This window comes from Bombus vosnesenskii, unplaced genomic scaffold, assembly GCF_011952255.1.
Source record: "Bombus vosnesenskii isolate JDL3184/JDL3185 unplaced genomic scaffold, Bvos_JDL3184-5_v1.1 scf7180000013263, whole genome shotgun sequence".
In the NCBI taxonomy this organism is placed as follows: Eukaryota; Metazoa; Arthropoda; class Insecta; order Hymenoptera; family Apidae; genus Bombus; species Bombus vosnesenskii.
Genome location: NW_022882923.1, coordinates 6,377,058 through 6,395,429, shown reverse-complemented (window position 1 = coordinate 6,395,429; position 18,372 = coordinate 6,377,058). Strand labels below are relative to the sequence as shown.

Below are 18,372 nucleotides of genomic sequence, written 5' to 3'. Positions count from 1 at the left end.
TGATGTCTAGTGTCTAGGATTATACTGATGTCAGTGTCCCTACTCCCATCACAGACGCTTACTCTCATTTTTATTTCACATATAAATATATAAATAACTGTCTCTACCCTATATAGTCTTTAGCCGATATCGCCTTCTGACCATAAATTACATATGTATGTATGCTAATACAATGTTATGATTTCAGTGACACTTTCTTGACGTCAATTAGCGAGAAAATCATTCTGTATTACGTACTTACTAATCTTTTTTTTTTTTCATTACGAAAAGATGAAATTATTCTTATTAATAAAATATTGAGAAACGTACAAATCGCACGTATTAAGTAGTTAAAGAGGAAAAACAAAAATTTTCCGATACCGGGAATCGAACCCGAGCCTCCTGGGTGAAAACCAGGTATCCTAGCCACTAGACCATATCGGACCTTGAAGGGCTCGTTGTTTAGGTTTTATCACAAGTCTGTTAGATATGGTAAACAGTAATATAAATATATAAAATTAATTATCTTTGAATTCATAAATAATTATATAATCAACTACAATTAGTTACAATTGTCTATGGCTAACATAACATACGTATCTGTTCTTCAATTCATAAATAAGATACGGTTAATAACTAATCTACTTTTAGATGATACGTTTAAATTATGTATTGTGTTATATGTTGCAACTTAATGAATCATTTAGATATATAATGAATATTTTTATCGATCATCAGGAACATGGGTAATGAAATTTTTCAATTTTTTGATATAAAATATATATATGTAACTCATTTTTATATATTTGAATTCTTTCATTTATTCACACAACTATAGACATTATTTTATTTGTAATATTTTGTATTACATTACATTTTTTTATATTTATTTTATAGTATTATATCATACTTATATATTAAATTTATTTCCTACATCTAATGTAACATTTAATTTGTTTATAGGCTAGCAATTCCGGACGTATTGTCGTGATAATGCTAACTGGACAACGAGTGGAAGTTACTTGTGATCCTCAAAAAGTTACGGCTGGAGATCTGTTCCAGGTAAGAACGAATAACTGGTTAATTTTACATTTATGAATTTATCTACACAAAATGAACAAAAAGAGTCCTATTTCAAGTACTTAGAATTGATTTTAACTTCAAGAATCTTGTTTAAGGATTCAATAAAATTTGTAAATCCAATCGTAGCGTAGATGGTATTTCGATGATGAAAAGTGATGAAAAGTGTTGAAGTTCAATCAAAAGTATGAACTGGCGAGAGTTTTCCATGGAGAGTGTCCCTCGATGATAAGGGATTCAATTTGCTAGACAATTATGTTTGAATGATACGTATAATGTCATTTATAGAAACGTATAGATTTTCATATAGCGAAGTAACAACAAAATATTCTCATACTTCAATCGATAATTACATAATAATTCTGTAGATAAATTCCAATATATAAGAAGCTTTCTAATATAACCGAGATCTTTGCTTTGTTACCGACGAATTTTAATTTTCTATTATTAAATTGTTAGGAATGAGAGTAATGGAAAGATTGAAAGAAGCGATATTTTTTTTTATTTATAGTTTTAAACATCTCAAATGGAGTAAGATATTTTCTGTGATTTTCACTTGCAAATTCATTTATATGGTATTTCTACTCCGTTTTAATGGATACTTTTTTATGTTGCTTTTCGACTATATTTTCATTCAAAATGCAATACGGTAATAATTGACAAGTTATGACTATAAACGAAGCTTCAAATTTTACGATACAAAAGATAAGCTATGAAGTAAATGTAGTTTTGTGATAACATGTGAACCATGTATACATAAAACTTAAATAGAATTTGAGTCATGCTACCGTTTTGTGAATCGTCCAGCAAATGTCGAATGTCACACTACGAAGACCCCAGTCGTGGGTGGTTATTCATGAGACCACAAATTCCGGTGTGAACTCATGAGAAACTCTGGCATTCTATCAAGAGATAGTGTGCGTGTGAGAGAGAAGAGAGATATCGTTATACTGTGACAAATCCACAAACCATGAGTTATGCGATACTATACTACTATACTAGCGATTAACGTGTCTGTAGATTGAAACAAATATGTTAGTCCGCGTATGTACAATGTACGTAATATATTATGAAGATATCTTATTACAAAATTAACATATGAATTATAGTCTTTATTACACCTTTTACTATATACTATTTTGTTATTAGAAACATAATTTGTACGATTAAGTTAGAAGGTTGTTATGATTTTAGTTTTTTGTTACAAACTTTTATACAATTTTTACAAGTTTTCTATATTTAACGAAAAAAATACAGAATAAATTCATTCGCCTGTTCGTGAGTGGTTTGAACATGAAACAAATTTCGAATTTCAGTTGACACATTTCACATGTTCCAATATCAAATTCTCATGTGTATGTGTGAAAAAACCGCTTCTAAAATGTATCTATTTTTTTCGTGTATTCAATTTTAATTGAAAAAAATTGTCGGAATATTTATATTTATTTATGATACCGCATATTATGGAAATATTCGTAATATTCCTGGAAAAGTGTAGGGAAATTAGTAAGTTATCCGATTTATTGGAGGCAATCGTATCTCAAATAAAAAGTTAGTATGATATTAAAACATTACTTTTCTTGTCAATTACTACTTTTAGTAAATAATTTAATTTTATATCCACATTTTAAAACGGCCAATATGTCATACAGATCACATTACCTACATTGACTGTAAATTATATTTCTAGGTTGAACAGTTCCATAAAATAGCTCTAAAGCTTAATTATCTTCCTGAAATAGAATTTACTAAAAATTTGCAATTCTTCCCTATTATGAATAATCTATTCGAATGTTACATATCTCGAAATATTCTGAACAATTCTATTGCTTCTAACCATATTGGAATATGTTAAGCTACGGCATTCTGTATTTCATTTAACGATTCGCATCCGATGGTAATCTAATCGAACTGTATCTTTGATCTCGTATAATTACATCGTTAACATAATACATTGGTTATAAATGATTGTAGGCCATCATGCAAGCCGAAAGCCTAGACGAAAACTTCACCCTTGGCCTGGCGGTGCTATTAGCCGGTGATTTTGCGATTTTACCACCCGATACTAAATTGAACAAAGTCGCACCACCTGGATGGTTAAGCAGCGGCAAAAGCAAAGGTCTTTTGGGTCTTCCGACTAGTTTTATGCTGTACCTGAGGCTCAGGTTCTTTCTACCCTCCCTGCGTGGTATAAGGTATATCTGAGCTTCTTCGTGTCTATACCATTACTAGCAATTAATTTCAAAATTCAAAACATCTAAAGAACAATTTAATAGAATTCTTCTACAACGAAAAAGAAATAATTGATATCTTTTTATTTATAACTCTTTACATCTATTAAATACAATGCTTTATTTTATATGTAATATAATTCTGTATTTTCCAAAAGTATTTCAATCTATCGATAACAGTTTCTGAATGACAGTGGAGTATGCACATATTTTTGCATGTAGGAGATTAATCAATTACGAATTACCTGTTTAGGAGTTGGATATCGAAGCATCTATTATATTTGCAAATACGACGATGTATATTGGAGCAACAGCTGGTGTGCCCGTATCCCGAGTTAATTAATCTCACTGGATTGGCTCTTCAGGCTGAATTTGGGAATTATAACGCGAACGTGAGTAAACTTGCGATTCATTGTTTCTAAGAATATCGCTGGAATGTAATATCAATTACGAAACGACCATGCGATATTGATTGTCGACACGAGGAAATTAATACAGTGAAAATGGATATGATGAATATGAGTTATCGGTAATTCATATCTGCAGATATAAACGAAACCATTACGAAGAAATTTCCGGGTGTGTTTGTATTCGTACAAGTTTGATATAAAATATGATCGATGCAAATTACAATTCTCATAATGATTATTTATTAATATAATATTAACACAATATTTCCACATATTATTCATTCATAAAAAAAAAGAAAAATAAAAAAAAAATAAGTGAAAGAAGATCTTCAAAATCTTCACCTTGTTAAAATGTCGATCAAGCGCATAAAAGATTCTTCATTAGTATCCTCATTTCCGTCCCACCATCTTCGAATCAGTTCAGCTCGATAACGCGCTACTTTCTCTATCTAGGAACACGGTTGCGGTGATTACTTCCTGCTGGAACACTATGTTCCGGAGTCACTGATTCTGAATATAGATCAGCGCCAATCTCAAATCATCAACGAAGGAGCGGAAGCTCTCCGTGCCCGTCTTCACCAGGCACATCGCGACAGACGTGGCTTGGACTCGAACAAAGCCGAGGAGATGTTCATAACTCACGCACAAACCCTTCCAGATTATGGTTCTCACTATTACATTGCCACCGTGGACTCTAAGGAACTGGAGAAGGTAATGGCACAGCAAAGGAAGAGAAAGTCGACCGATAACCACGACACGTCCGAGGAATTGCTCGATTCCAGCGAGAATATTTATAGCCAAGATGGCAGACAGGAATATCTTCGTGGTCGAATTGAAATTTCTCGATTGGGATCTTGCGAGAATATTCCAAAGATCCCATATGACGAACGAAAACCTGCTGGATTGACCAAGAGCGCCACTTCGAACGACATTTATGGAGCTTACAAGTCCAAGTATCGCGTAGAAGCTTGCAATAACAACAACATCAATAACGTAAATAATAATAATAATAATAATAATAAACTGAATCACGATGGGAAGAGCAGCAAAGGTGGAAAGAAGAAGACTGAGAGCAACGTTTGGTTAGCCATCCATGCTCAGGGATTGAAGTTGTTCGAAAGAGGAGAGCCAAGAGAAAGGATCAAGCTGGCGCAGTTTCAATGGAAGGATATTCAGACGTTGAGTTACAGTAAAAGCTGTCTGGTGGTCTATAGCAAGGTGAATGGGAAACGATGCAAGTTCAAACTCAGAATGGACCATCGAAAGTAAGCGTTCGTTTAATTAATTATTTGCTCGGTTAGGTAGGAATGACAGGTCGGCGTTGAATGACGATTCATTTTGCTTAAGTGAAAAATGGGAGAACGTGGGTCGTATTAGAGTGTTACATATCAAAGCGTTTTTCGTTACGAATGAACGTGATTAAAGAAAGGAGATTGTTGAAGTTTTTGGGTAAATTCAATTAGATTATTGGGGAAAAGTTTATTCGAATAAAGATGTTGTGTGGAATGTATCCGTTGAAAAGCCAAGCGATAGACACGAACGAAGTTTCTCCAAGTTTCCGTACTTGAATGGAATTTAAAAGAAGATTTAATGTACGGCTCTCGCGTAGGCCTCGAGTTTCAAAGTATTTTTGTTTTACAGAAGTTACTTCGCTTTCAAGCTCACCTCTTTGCACCATCAGTTCTTCTTAAGGCTACGCTCGGAATTTACGTCGCTACAGGGACTTGCGAAAGGTACGTCTTAACTTCCTCATATATGTTATGTTTCTGCTTTTTTATGTATTATAGAATAGAGTAGTTATAAAGGTTTTTCTTAACACTCGCCTTCTTATGAAATTAACGAGCTAAAAAAGAAAAGTCGGATTTAATTCATAATTAAATATGATAAGTTTATTTAATAATTGAAATACTAATCGGTGGATTATATTGTTCTAAAGAAGAGTAAATACATTCTTAGTTGCTGATTAAACCTCTTTTATGACAATTTTGCTAACTTACAAGCATGCATTAAAATTGAATGAAAAAGTTGCGTTAAAATATTTAAATAAAAGGAAACAAACAATAACTCGTGTATAAAATGTATGTCTGGCTTCTAACACTTCAATTTTACGTCGATTTTACAACAACATCTTTTAAACAAAATTCTACTTCTTGTAAGTATCACGAATTGCGAATAACTTACACTTGATACAGTTGATACAGATATGTTTGTTATTTAACAAAAGCTGCTCCAATTAAAAAAGAAAGAACTATTTTCATTTGAATGTCTGCTTCAAAATGATCAGTGTAACATAGAGTATGAAATATTTTTCAGAATTCGGTGTTCCTACGACGATCGAAGCAAAGGCCTCGCCATCAAAGTCAAAGTCTCACGATAGTAAAACGAAAATAGCCATAGCGAACACCGTGAAGAATGCGCAGCTGAGGTCGAATTATTCGATGCAGCTGGAGGAATACCAGAACAAAGAGAATGAGAATCCACAGAAAGATATCGCGGTGCCAAAGACGAAAGATACTCTTCGCGAACCCGGCTTCTACTCGTCTGAAGAAGATGCGCTTTACGCGCAAGTAAACGTGCGGTTGGAACCAGAAGGAGAGTCCCGTGATACGGAAGACGAGTCAGAAAGAAGCCTGACGAGTCCCAACGAGCCGTTCTCGCTAGACGTAAAGGAAATGAAAAACGACGGGAAGATCTACAATCGTCCGCGAATAGAACTGGAAACTGAAACTGAATGTGGCTATTCGCTCCCTAAGATCATGTCATCGAACGACGTAGATCAATTAGAGAAACCGGATAATCCTGAAGTATTGTATGCTGCGATCAACAAAGTTGGAGTCTCAAGGAAGAACGAGTTTCCTGTTCCGGATGAGGTATGGGACGTGTCGGACGTGAAGAAATCGTTACACAAGGTAGATCGACTTTCTATTATTTTTGTTGTAATATGGAAAAGGTTGACTTTTATGTTTCCTCGTATAATCTTTCCTCTTTTGACAAAGGATATATCGAGTGTAAAACACTGATATTGCAAATGTTAGTTCCTAGAACTTAATTTCTGTTCATGAATTTTTCATTAGAAATTTTCTTATGAATATTACGTTTATAACATTCATGAATTTCATTGGATGACATTTATCGGAATAAAAGTGCAACTTCCTGAATTTATTATTTCTTTGTAATAGTCTTATATCTTTGAAGCTAAGAGATTAAAGTATTAAAGTACATACTTTTTTAAATCGGCCAGTGCTGTGAAAATTAAAAAATTAATAAAGGCTTTCATATATATATAATAAAATATTGAAAATATATGCAATAAGTGACAAATGAAACCCTCTTATAAGTAATAACGAACTTGTAAAAATGAAGAAAATCTAGGAAATTATTAGCAAATAAATAACATTTTTATGAACTATTATATCGTTCTAAAGCTTCGACTATAATAAATTTGACATTATAATAAAAATCTTCGATTTGCTACGAAAAATTTCAATACTATTCTCATCTACGTTGTCCTCTACGTTTCTCAATTATTGTTCTGGTTAATTTGGTATTTGTTTTATTAGATTTTCTATCCATTGCTATTTAATTCCATGCATATTCTATTACAAATAATTTCACGAATCATATTCACTTTTGATAAATTTGTGGACTATTTAATTGACCGAAAAATTTTTTAACGTCCTTTTTAAACCAAATATTTATCAAGAGTCAACATATATTAATTAATTTTTTCTTTAACTCTAACAAATTGGTTTTGATAATTTTTGTTTTACTTGTTTTAGATCATCGTCTTGCATAAATATAAAATTCTGACTATTAATCGTTTATCTTATGATCTGTGACAATTATTATGTTTCATATAATCAGTAGAAGATGCTTTAATATTGGTATATATAATACCTTTAATGGGAGTGTTTGTAATTGACTAGTATTTACTTCCAAGAATGATAGAAAAGTTCAATATATTTTGTTTCGTGCATTTCCAATGTAACTTAGCTTTTTTTTATGAAAATTAATCAATATCGGAATCGAAATGCCTTTATATCTGTTTTAGATGAAGACTTCAAGTTTACCGAATTATGGAACATCCAGACAATCGGGAGGTTATCGGACGCCGAGTTTGCCACGTCGTCTAGGGGTAAAAATGGGAACACGAGCGATCTATAGCAGCCTCGTGCAGAAAGACACCGCCCTTACCGACGACATGGAGTCGCTATCATTAAAATCAGACACGGAGTCTTCGATTCAGTCATTGTCCGCACGATCAACGGAATCTCCTCTACCGGAAGCATACGTGCTCAGTTAGTAACATTTCTACTTCGACTAGATTTTTCAAGTGTTAACAATTATCACTCGAACCTATATTTAAACGTATACAACAATTAACAAATTTTTAATACAACGCTATGTTATTGATACATATTGTATCATCATCGTGCTATATATTATTCCTATATTTAATTGCATTTCTTGAAATCAATCGCGTTATGTAATTCACTAAATCAGATAACATATACAACATAAGATATTTTATCTTCTTAATCCTATATCTTAAGAAGTTAAGGAATTCTGCAAACATATTAATTTCAATATAAAAATATCTCTACGAACATTATATGCATTTCATCATCATGCAAGGATTATATGATTTGTAAATTTAAATTTTGTATGATTTCTATTTCCAACAGACGCTGACATCCGTACAGATGACGAGACGTTCCGTGTGCCGGAGGACGAGTCGATGTCCGTTTCCTTAGCAGCGCGTCTTGAAGAGTTGTCGTTTGCCGAGGAACGAATCCTGCAGACGATTAAGTTGGAAAGGGGCCACGGTGGCAGTATAGGGTTGCAAGTGACAGAGGGTAACGATGGTGGCGTGTATGTCCAAGCGGTGTCGGTAGGAGGATCGGCCGATATGGCCGGAAACGTGAACAAAGGTAAGCTTGAAGCGCCATTCTTTACCGGAGCTGCATTAATTCGGAGAAATTTATTGACCGCAGGCGATCGCATCGTAGCGATAAACGGGCAGAATTTATTGCATTTGCGGTATGAAGACGCTCTGAAGATGCTGCAGAGCTCGTCCGATACGATCGAGCTGGTCCTCTCTCAAGCTACTTCCCGTAAAAACGCAACCTCCAGGAAGAATCACGAACAGCCTGCGGAAAATAACTATTTGGAGTGAGTATGAAGATGTTCCTTTCCTTGAATCTTACTTCATCTTTTACGTTTTATTAATTAAATTTAATTTTAATATTAGCTAAGCGAAGGAGCAGTTGCGTCTGAAATGAAAATAAGTTTTCTTGTTTACGTTGAAGAATTTTCAGTTGAAGAGGTTGATTCTTTCATTGCGACTGGGTGATGTAGAACTTTATATTGTGAATTTGTAGCATTATTTTTAATTCGTTTCAAGTAAAGCAATCAAGTGAAACATTCCAGTACTCTGTTTCGCTATGCACTTAATTTTAACGAGAATGGAAGCAAAATTTTGGGTCTGTACTTAATAGTTTTAAACATATACGGGATATTATAAACGGACTGTTGATTATTCTTGGTATGTAAGTTATCTTTGAAATTTGAAATTCTCTAGATGTCATGCACTAAACTCTGGAAAAATATTACAGCATATGATATAGCAGAGAATGTAATGCGGTACGCGTTGGAATTTGTCAACCGACCACGTTTTGTCTTTTGTGGAAAATATAATTGAGGATAGCCTGGAAAATTAAAAAGGAAATTAAACGCGTTATTTTGTGCAGACAGAAACTGAAAATGATAAAGTTTTATAAAATATACTTATATATCGTTATATTCATATGATAAAATATATAATAATGCTGCAAATGTGCGTATATTTGAAAAATATGTATTAAGACAAATATCAAACAATTACATGTGTTTTATTTAATCGGTATATATTAATATAAGAGTTGATTAAATTAGTAAATTGAAGACGGGGAGAAACTCAATGTATACGATAGAATGGCTTTTCAGTGTCTGATTGAACAGTGTGATTATTGATTTTTCAAGCAAACTTTATAAGTACGCTTTCATTGATTTCAGTGACATCAGATTCGACGTGTCCTCGGAAGCAGATACGTCGAGCATGACAAACAAATGGCTCGTTCAAAGGACCACCGACGTTGCATCTGTGCAAAACACCTCGAGCGCGTACAGCAGTGCCGCATCGAGCGCAATGGGTAATCACAATGCAAACAGCCTATACATGGCCGATCTTGTTGATAATGATGCACTTAAGTCCGCAAGTATGCTGCTGAGTATAGAGGACTTCGACGTCAGCAGGACGAGTCGCCAAGTTTTTATTTAATCGTCGATAAAGCAAGTTAGTACTTACTCTAGAAACCCATTTTTATCTAACACGTATGCTACTTTTTTTACTGTGCACTCAATGGGTACTTAATTGCAGTGAAACAATTTATATGCATTTTGATTTTTGTGTGTTGTTCAGATACTTGTTATATCGAAAGTTTTAGTTGAGAATACTATTAAAATAACAAATTATATTTTATTACAACTTGGATAATACAGCGTAAAATGCAACTTACGAATCTCTTGCCTTCTAAATTATAAAAGATAAAGAAGTGTAAAATAGAGGATAAATAAATACTTTCGAGACCAATTTATTTTTACATATTGTTACATAAATTCGTAAACATATATAAGTATATGTGTATTTTTAAATGTATAATTTATTATCTATAAGAAAAAAAACATTATTTATTATGTGTATCTGTAATCAATACTTCATCGATGTAACATAAATATGCCATTAGTATTCGAATTAAAATGTAGGGATTGAAATTTTCTAAAAGAAATATTAAATACTTAACAGTATTTAATTTCCTTTTACGTAGTCTTGCGTACTGAATGTTTAAAAGGAATTTGTAATTTTCTTCAATCGTTCTCTTGGCCTTTAAATTTCGATACTCCAATCAAGCTAGTGGGCGCTTATACTTGCAAAATCGTATAGCAAACTCCATTAAGGTCATTATGTCCATTGTGTCGAACGTAGCATCCACCACGTAACCTAATCGAATTGTTTTTATCCATTTAACGGACGAAGCCTTGCTCAGAATTCGAAGCGATACTATTTGCTGCTTTTTTCTATTTGCCCGTTTAATACGAACCGTCACGTCAGTTCTGTCCTTTAGTTGTCAAGGGAAGTTCATATTAGATAGTAGTCTTTTGTCAATAAAAATTTAATAATTTGCAACTTTCTTCAGTTTATTCCACGTGGTTCATCGAATACATTTTAATTCAATTCTTGAAGATTATCTACAACATGAAGTTCAATTTCATCCGTTCGAATTTCTGAATGCATTAAATAAAACGAATGTTTCGATATAGAAACGATCTTACGAAGATATATGTCATGCAAATTTAACTTCGAATCTACATCTCATCTATACATTTAAACTCGATGCTTTCTATGTACAAACAAAAATTAGAATTTAATGCCGAAAAGAAAAATGTATTTTATAAAAGGATTAGAATAATTAACAGATATATCAATCTACTGATACATCGACAATAAAAAAGCTCTCTTACCAAAAGCGAACGCAGTACCTGGCTAGCTCTGTCACATCCGGGTTTGAGATCGATTTTAAAATTTCGCCTGTCGTCTTATTAGGGTCTTCTTTCATTCAATAGGAAACTTAAACTTGGCAGCATTAGTGAATCACTGTTATTGACTTCGCGGTAGAGAGAGGGGTAGAGGATGCTCTGTCATTTGTAGGGAATCAGCTTTAGTATCCCTCGGACGGTCTAACACCGTAGTTAGCCACGCGTTTCCGTACTCCAAAATTTCTCTCTAAATATCAGCGGATTGTGCTTCGACCAATCTCTACCATGCGCGAATGCGAATCCCATGAATCATTACCATAAACTCTCTTTTGTTCCCAAACTGACACGTGGTCTCTGTATTATAGTATATACCAAGTGAACAGTTGACCTTATCTTTGATAAGTTTGGCAAATTGGGCGACGAAATCAAAGCTTCAGACTGACACAAGTGACCATACACGTCAGTGAGGAACGATAGAGCCGAGCGTCATTGACATTTGCCAGTGTCATGCACACCAACGTTCGATCAATCGTTGTTCCAGGTACAGAATCTGTCAGCAGTACACCGCCAGTCCCACCGAGACGGAAGAAGCGCAAAGCGAAGCTCGCGGCAATTGCAAAATCTCCGAAAGAAACGTCACCGACTCGTCTGAGAAAACCAGACAAAAAGCGTTTGGCGCCACCGCCTCCGCCGCCTCCGCCGCGAGCAGTCCGAAGGATCAAATCTCACGTCGCCAAAGGTCAGGCAGAAGAAAGGACGTCGAACTCGCAGACAATAGGCGATGCGGAAGAAACGCTAAATAGTCTAAGTTCGAACGAGACGGGGGAAACTTCTCAGCCGTCGTCTTTGCAGTTCGAGGATGCTGACTCGGTACGGATCGAGAAAGCGAGTAAAGATGAAAACGAGAAAGACGACAAGTGCGGTTCAAGCAGTGAGACAAAGTCGCCGCACAAACGTCCGTTTGTATTCGAGACTTTCACTAGGAAGGAGACCAACAAGTACCCGCCGCTGTTCTTCACTTTGAACGATTTTCAAAATGTGATGTCCAACACGCTGCAGCGTGAAGACGATTTAAATGACGAGCCTTCTGCGAATTTCGACAGCTCCTTTCGCGATTCCTTTCGCAACTCCCTTCGCAACTCCTTTCGCGAATTCTTCGAGAAATCGTTAGACGACGAGGAGGACGACTTGTGTTTTCGCGTGACCACCACTAGCCTTCCATTCGAGAAATGTTTGGACACATGGACCGCTACATTCGCCGATCGTTTGATCGAGAATTTCGACGTACCGAGTCGTTTTATTTTCGAAGATTACGTCGATAGAAGTAACAAGGTAAATGTCCGACGATCGGCTGGCCCGATGTGTTACGACAGCTTTGAAGAGGAACCAACTGTACCTCGGTTGACCAAAGTGAGGTTCGTGATCGAGTCACCTAGCTCGTCGACTTCAGATCACGAATTGAACAACGATGGCGAGACCACGTGCGATAGTTTGCAAAATATCGATCCTCTGACAGATGAGCAGGAGGTCAGCTGGAATCGTAGTTCTTCCGTGAAATTGACTGAGATCATGGACGACATGGAGTGCACGGACATGAATAAGGCTTTTGGTCAGGTGCAAGATTTCCAGGAGGATCATGACGAGTTCGGTGACGTACCTTTTAGTTCTATTTTGAAAACAGGGGACAGTTTGGATCGGTGGTATTCCCTGGACGATGCCACGAATTTTGTCAGGGCGATCGATAAGGGATCTTTCGGTCAGGACGATCGTGGTAATTCCAACGATTCGACCGGCGCTTCGATCGGGCACGATTCGCAAGACGAGTCCCTTTGTTCCAAGGAAAAACTAAAAGTCGCGGACGTCAGCGAAGCAGAGTCGAGTTTAATCAAGTTGAAAGCGGAATGCCGTTCTGTGTTGGCTGAGGTTAGAGACGATTTTTCGGAAAGGCCGCCCGAGGACAACGGTTTTGCGCGGGCTTCGAATAACTGCACTGCTTCAAATAACGTGGAAGACAATAAAAAATATCACGATGAAAAGGATTTGACGAGTGGAGCATCTGAAAATGAAAACGACAATGTAAAACGCGAAGAAATCATTTCTGCCGGTACCAATGCGATTGCGAATAACTTTGATTGGAAATTGGAATTAACAAGAAATGAGATAAACGTCAATTTTGTTCAGGAAGATTCGATAATTCGTAGAGACAAGTATCTAAGGACTGAAATTAATGAAGAACAATCGACAATAAACGAGACAAAAGTCTTTGATCAACAAATAATAAAAGACAAAGTAGAGAATAACGTTTTGAAAAAACATTTATTATCAAATAGAACAGAGACTGATATTAGCGAGGAAGTGTCGTCAGCTGAAGAGGATATGGAAATTGACAAACAGCAATTACAAACGGATTCAGTCGATAAATCCACGGGGGAGTACAGAAGAAAGATTTTCGTAAACGAATCGCTTCGAAATATAATAAATCGTTGTGATTTCACGTCGAATGACTTTGCGGACGACAGTGAAGATTCTGATGTGCAAGACGATAATTTGAACACTGGCGATATTTCTTTAGGTGTGAGCGAGAGAAGTTTCAAAGGCTTAATTACTAAAGGCGAAACGAGACAGGAGACGAAGGATATTCCAGTTAGCCAAAGTAATAAAAAATTACAAGATACTTTTATAGGTAACGAATCATTCGAAAAAAGGAAAGGGATCACTAACCCGGTTAATATTCAACGAAACTCTTTTCTGGTAAATATGTTGTCGGAGGATACAGATCAGATACGGACGAACTGTGAAATCATTGCTGTTCTCCCAAAATCACTAGCAAAGAGCGAAGTATCGATTTCGAAAGATGAAGAAGGAAAGAAGTTGGCAACCCGGTTAAACGAGTCGATAAAAATGGATTCAGAGATCCAGAAAATTTTACAAGAGTCTAGAGCGCCGTTGGAAAGGATAGAAACCACTTTACCAAAGCCGACAACGGTTAAGAAGATTGTCGAAACGAGCAAGAAAACCACCGGTGAGGCGAAGTGCGATGTATTGAACGAATTGCTCTCCAATTTCAGTAACATTAAATTGAAACCGGTGAACGACGAGAAGAGAAGTGCCGCTGAAAGTCATCCGCGAGTAAAAACTTCTTCTCGGCAAGAGAACGATAAGGAGAGAATCGAATCTATGTCAGATAGTCGTACACAGAGTTTGAAAGATTGTAACGGTAATTCTTCTGTTGAGACCAAGGAAACGAGCGACGAGTCGATGAATCTCAAAGCAGCCACTTCTTCGGTTAAACAGTGGCAGTATGCTGCCTCTTTGACGACGAGGAAGGTTCAAGATGACCGGAACAAGAGTAACGAATCACTAAAAGCGTCTGAAGGATCCCAAAATAGTACTGCGAATAGTACAGAATCCGTGAAACCGACAGAGAGCAGCGAGATATTAGCAGATCGTAAAGAAGAGTCTCGAGAAATAGACGTAAACAGAGTCGCAAGAACGGTTAAGCAGTGGCAGTATGCTGCTTCTCTGACGACGAGTAACTATATTCCAGATGACCGAAATAAAGGTATCGAATCACAAGAGAGATCTGAGGATTTTCAAGATGATATCAGCTTTGTGACCAGTACTGTGAATAGAATAAACAGAGTTGAAAGAACCACGAACGAGGATTACACAAAATTATCGAGAAACGTGAACGAAGTTCTCGTCGAACCGACCAAAAGCGATACTGTCAGAAGAGTGTCTGACGACGAAGCAGGAAGAGGAGGAGCAAGCTCCGTGGAATGTCTGCAGATGGTAGGCTGCAGCGCAAAGACTGACGAGTCGCATAATCGTGGCGCGTACGCGCGACAGTTAGAGTTAAGCAAAAGTATGAGTAGCGGCGACAAGAGTGCCATAGCTAGGAGGATTTCTCGACCCCATTGTAATAATAATGACAATAACAGGGCCGTAACACCCGTAGCTGTAAGTGATGACCAATCCCGCGACACTGTAACGATAACCCCTGGTAGAGTTAGGAGCTTCATTAAGTACTACGAGATTCAACGCGAGGCGACGGCCGACGATGATTCTAAAACTAACGATAGGATAGATAAGGACCCGATGCCTGAACACCAATCGGTGATTAGCATCTGCAGGGGACTGGAAGCGAGGGCCATCGAGGCTAAGTTCTTCGAAGCGCAGAAAAAGGATAATTCTAAGTTGTTGGACACGATGAAAAAGGATGGTTATCGTGGGCTAATAGCGGACCAAGATGTCGAAAGATCGATCGGTTCAGCGAGGAAAGAAGGAAAGTGTGCTGCGATCGTAGAAAAGTTGGGAACAGAGAACTCGAGTCGATTAAATGCTCGTATTGCGAACACAGAAGATGATTATGTGGAGATGATGAAGCAGATTCACGTGTCACCGAAGTCCATCGGCGATTCATGTGCGCATCCTGGAACAGTTAAGAGAAAGAAGTCGGTGAAATTTCAAGGTGGTTTCACCGTGATCGGTACGAAAGATCCTGACGAGAATGGTACCGCGCGAAGTCCTGCGGCTCAGGATACGAAATTGTTGAATAAAAAGAAGAATCTCGACAGACTGACGCTGGAGGGTAGTGTCCTTGCCGAGAAAGTAGATTTTGGCGTTGGACAACTTGGAGAATTGCTGGACGCTGACTCGCGTTCTTTGGAGAAACGAGAAACTGATGCTCAGGTGAGTGACGGATTTAATTGGAATAAAATGTTCATTAAGAGACGTAGAAAGGTTCTTTCTACCTCTTTTGGTAATCCTAGAATTGAATTTCCTTTCCTTTTCTGTTTCTTCATCTTCTCGATTTTAACTTGTTGGTATTATAATAGCGTCTTGTATGTTAGATGTAAGAAGGGACTTTATTATTCGGATTGAAATATGTTAACATCTTGTACTGCATATTTAAGATGTCGATATTTGATCTTCAAATTACTTTTACGACAATATTAATATATTCTTTAAATTTATTCGATAACTTTCTAATCTGTGTAAAATTGTGTGTGAATGAAAAAATTAATACGATCTAATTAACGATCGCTAGAATTTTGTTCAAGTGTGAAAGGTAGTTTCTATAACAAATATCTATAACAAATGTAATGAAAGTTTGAATGGCAGTTGTTAATTAATCGAAGTTACATACTAAAATTACGTTCATTTTAAATTGCAAACGCGCTCGACGAAATAATAATCTGCTTAACTTTTCCTCCTACAGATACAAGCCGCAGCGAAATGTGAGGAATGTTCAGGTATTAATCGCTTCGTTCCAAAACCAGAAACCCCACGCCTCGTATTTTATTGTACTGTATAGTTAAAACCGTAGTTTCTAAATGTCGTCGTCGTCGTTTTCCCGAATCTCGGCGAGATTTCACCGCGACGCTTCGTAGCGTCATAGCTAAATTCAATCTTTTCCACGCTGTTTTTTACGTGTTTTAACTGAAGAACAGATTTCCCGCTCTTTCGCGAGAACCTGCGCAGAATTCCATTCTCTCGCAAACAAAACACTGAAACAATTTTTTGTCAATTTATCGTTATTAGAGATTTTATTTGATGTTATGATTTATTGAAGTTATGAAATATTTTGAAACGAACTATCGTGAAATTATAGGGCTTCGAAAAATATCAAAAAATAGGAAATGTATCAGACTACTAAAACATTTCTTGGCACAAATCGCGCATGTATGAACTTTATGTTTCAATGGAAGCTTTTTTCAATGAAAAATTTGAATGTATTTTCATATTTTGATAATCTTACCGTTGTCAAATGAAGTTGGAACAGAAAGATATAATTTTGTGTATTTCCCATATGAAGATCACAGGCGAGAAACGCAATAAGTTCTTTTTTATTGATTTCTTGCTATCGACGTCGTTTGGTGGTTAAAGTTTGGGATTCTGTAAAAAGCCAACGGTATAGCTAATATTATAACAATCGATATCTCGGAAAGTTCAAATCGCTAGCAAAGATACATATGTAATTTTAAAAGCAAATAAAAACACGTCAGATTACGATGCGACATATTAAATTAATGAATTAAATGAAGAAAATTGCTCGCTCTTAACGGCGAACAACGCGTGACTTACCATATTTCTTCATATTACAATTCCACAAAATCAAAACGAAATACAATATAAATACAAGCGGTATTCTAAGAAACAATTATCAGTTGATATTGTTGCAAACGTTTTATCTTTACATCTTAATCCAAGCTCAATGTCACTACATTAAAATATTTAATAAATGGCCTCCAAGAGTCACAGTCTTCCAATCGACCAAATCAAAACATTACGAACTATTACAAATTACCTTCGTATTTCTATCAATCACAGGAAAAAGTACGAAACGATTTTTTCCTAAATCACAGTAACGGTCGTTTGTTCTTAAAGAACAACCGAATATAACAACCAGCGATGAAAGGATATCAGTCAACGAACAGAGGTACATAGATCATCAATTCGCAAAGCAAAGAGTAATCGCGTGTTTCCAAACGGTTTGCCACGTCCTACGAAGGAAAGAGTTCGACAAAGTTTCGTTGGGTTAAGGTTAAACCACTCGTTCGACACACATTTCGACTAACGTGGAAGGACAGCTCGCGACTAGCAAATGTTCCGTTTCTCCCGGAAGGATTTAGAGTTATCGTAGATCCGATGGATAAACAGATTTTTCGGTCAACCGCATTAGCCAGTTCGTGAAATGTTTCTTCCTAACGGATTTATTCGATTTAGCCCGCATTTGGCGCGTCGCAGCTTTTTCTCCTAATTTCTTGCATCATTTTGACCGACTTATTTTACGTGTTTTCGGATAATGGGGCTCCGCTAGATTTACGGCCCCCTCGACGAGGCCGTAGAGCAAAAAGCGCCGACGCGATTTGTGGCTTTGCTCGAATTGGCTGTTTCTTGCGTAACGTGACGTTTCCGGGATGGAAAACTTTGTGAAACTCTTTCGAATCGAGTGGAACGCGGCAATGAGAAGATTTGTATGACTTTCTGGATTTTTCATGGTGTCGATGATTGTGATTAGGTTGTAGATCTTTGTGGCTTCATGGGAAACTTGAAGACGAAAAAACGTATTCTCGAAAGTACTTCATTAAACA

At 36.5% G+C, this 18,372-nt stretch overlaps 2 protein-coding genes and 1 non-coding gene across 7 annotated transcripts in view; 2 read left to right on the top strand and 1 right to left on the bottom strand.

Moving 5' to 3' along the window:
- LOC117230666 overlaps positions 1–11,952 on the top strand; it is a 148,433-nt gene extending 136,481 nt beyond the window's left edge. For all 5 annotated transcript variants that reach the window (XM_033488371.1, XM_033488363.1, XM_033488338.1 and 2 more), the window contains 11 exons: positions 943–1,041; positions 3,034–3,254; positions 3,544–3,682; positions 4,154–4,965; positions 5,342–5,433; positions 6,014–6,609; positions 7,752–7,998; positions 8,386–8,631; positions 8,695–8,872; positions 9,755–10,034; positions 11,817–11,952. In XM_033488371.1, the coding sequence (XP_033344262.1) occupies positions 943–1,041; positions 3,034–3,254; positions 3,544–3,682; positions 4,154–4,965; positions 5,342–5,433; positions 6,014–6,609; positions 7,752–7,998; positions 8,386–8,631; positions 8,695–8,872; positions 9,755–10,019 (2,895 nt within the window). In that variant the 3' untranslated portion in view covers positions 10,020–10,034; positions 11,817–11,952. The remainder of the gene's footprint in view (positions 1–942; positions 1,042–3,033; positions 3,255–3,543; positions 3,683–4,153; positions 4,966–5,341; positions 5,434–6,013; positions 6,610–7,751; positions 7,999–8,385; positions 8,632–8,694; positions 8,873–9,754; positions 10,035–11,816) is intronic.
- Trnae-uuc lies at positions 352–423 on the bottom strand. The gene has a single exon. It is a non-coding gene; the product is annotated as a tRNA-Glu (tRNA).
- LOC117234527 lies at positions 11,783–17,128 on the top strand. The gene is made up of 2 exons (XM_033495857.1): positions 11,783–15,967; positions 16,497–17,128. Exons 1-2 carry the CDS (start codon positions 11,783–11,785, stop codon positions 16,590–16,592), a joined length of 4,281 nt encoding a protein of 1,426 aa, XP_033351748.1. The 3' UTR covers positions 16,593–17,128.
- Positions 17,129–18,372: the final 1,244 nt, after the last annotated feature.

Coding starts and splice junctions, on each gene's coding strand:
- LOC117234527 (XM_033495857.1), top strand. CDS start 11,783: ATGCACACCAACGTTCGATCAATCGTTGTTCCAGGTACAGAATCTGTC. Junction 15,968..16,496: donor AACGAGAAACTGATGCTCAG/GTGAGTGACGGA, acceptor TTCCTCCTACAG/ATACAAGCCGCAGCGAAATG.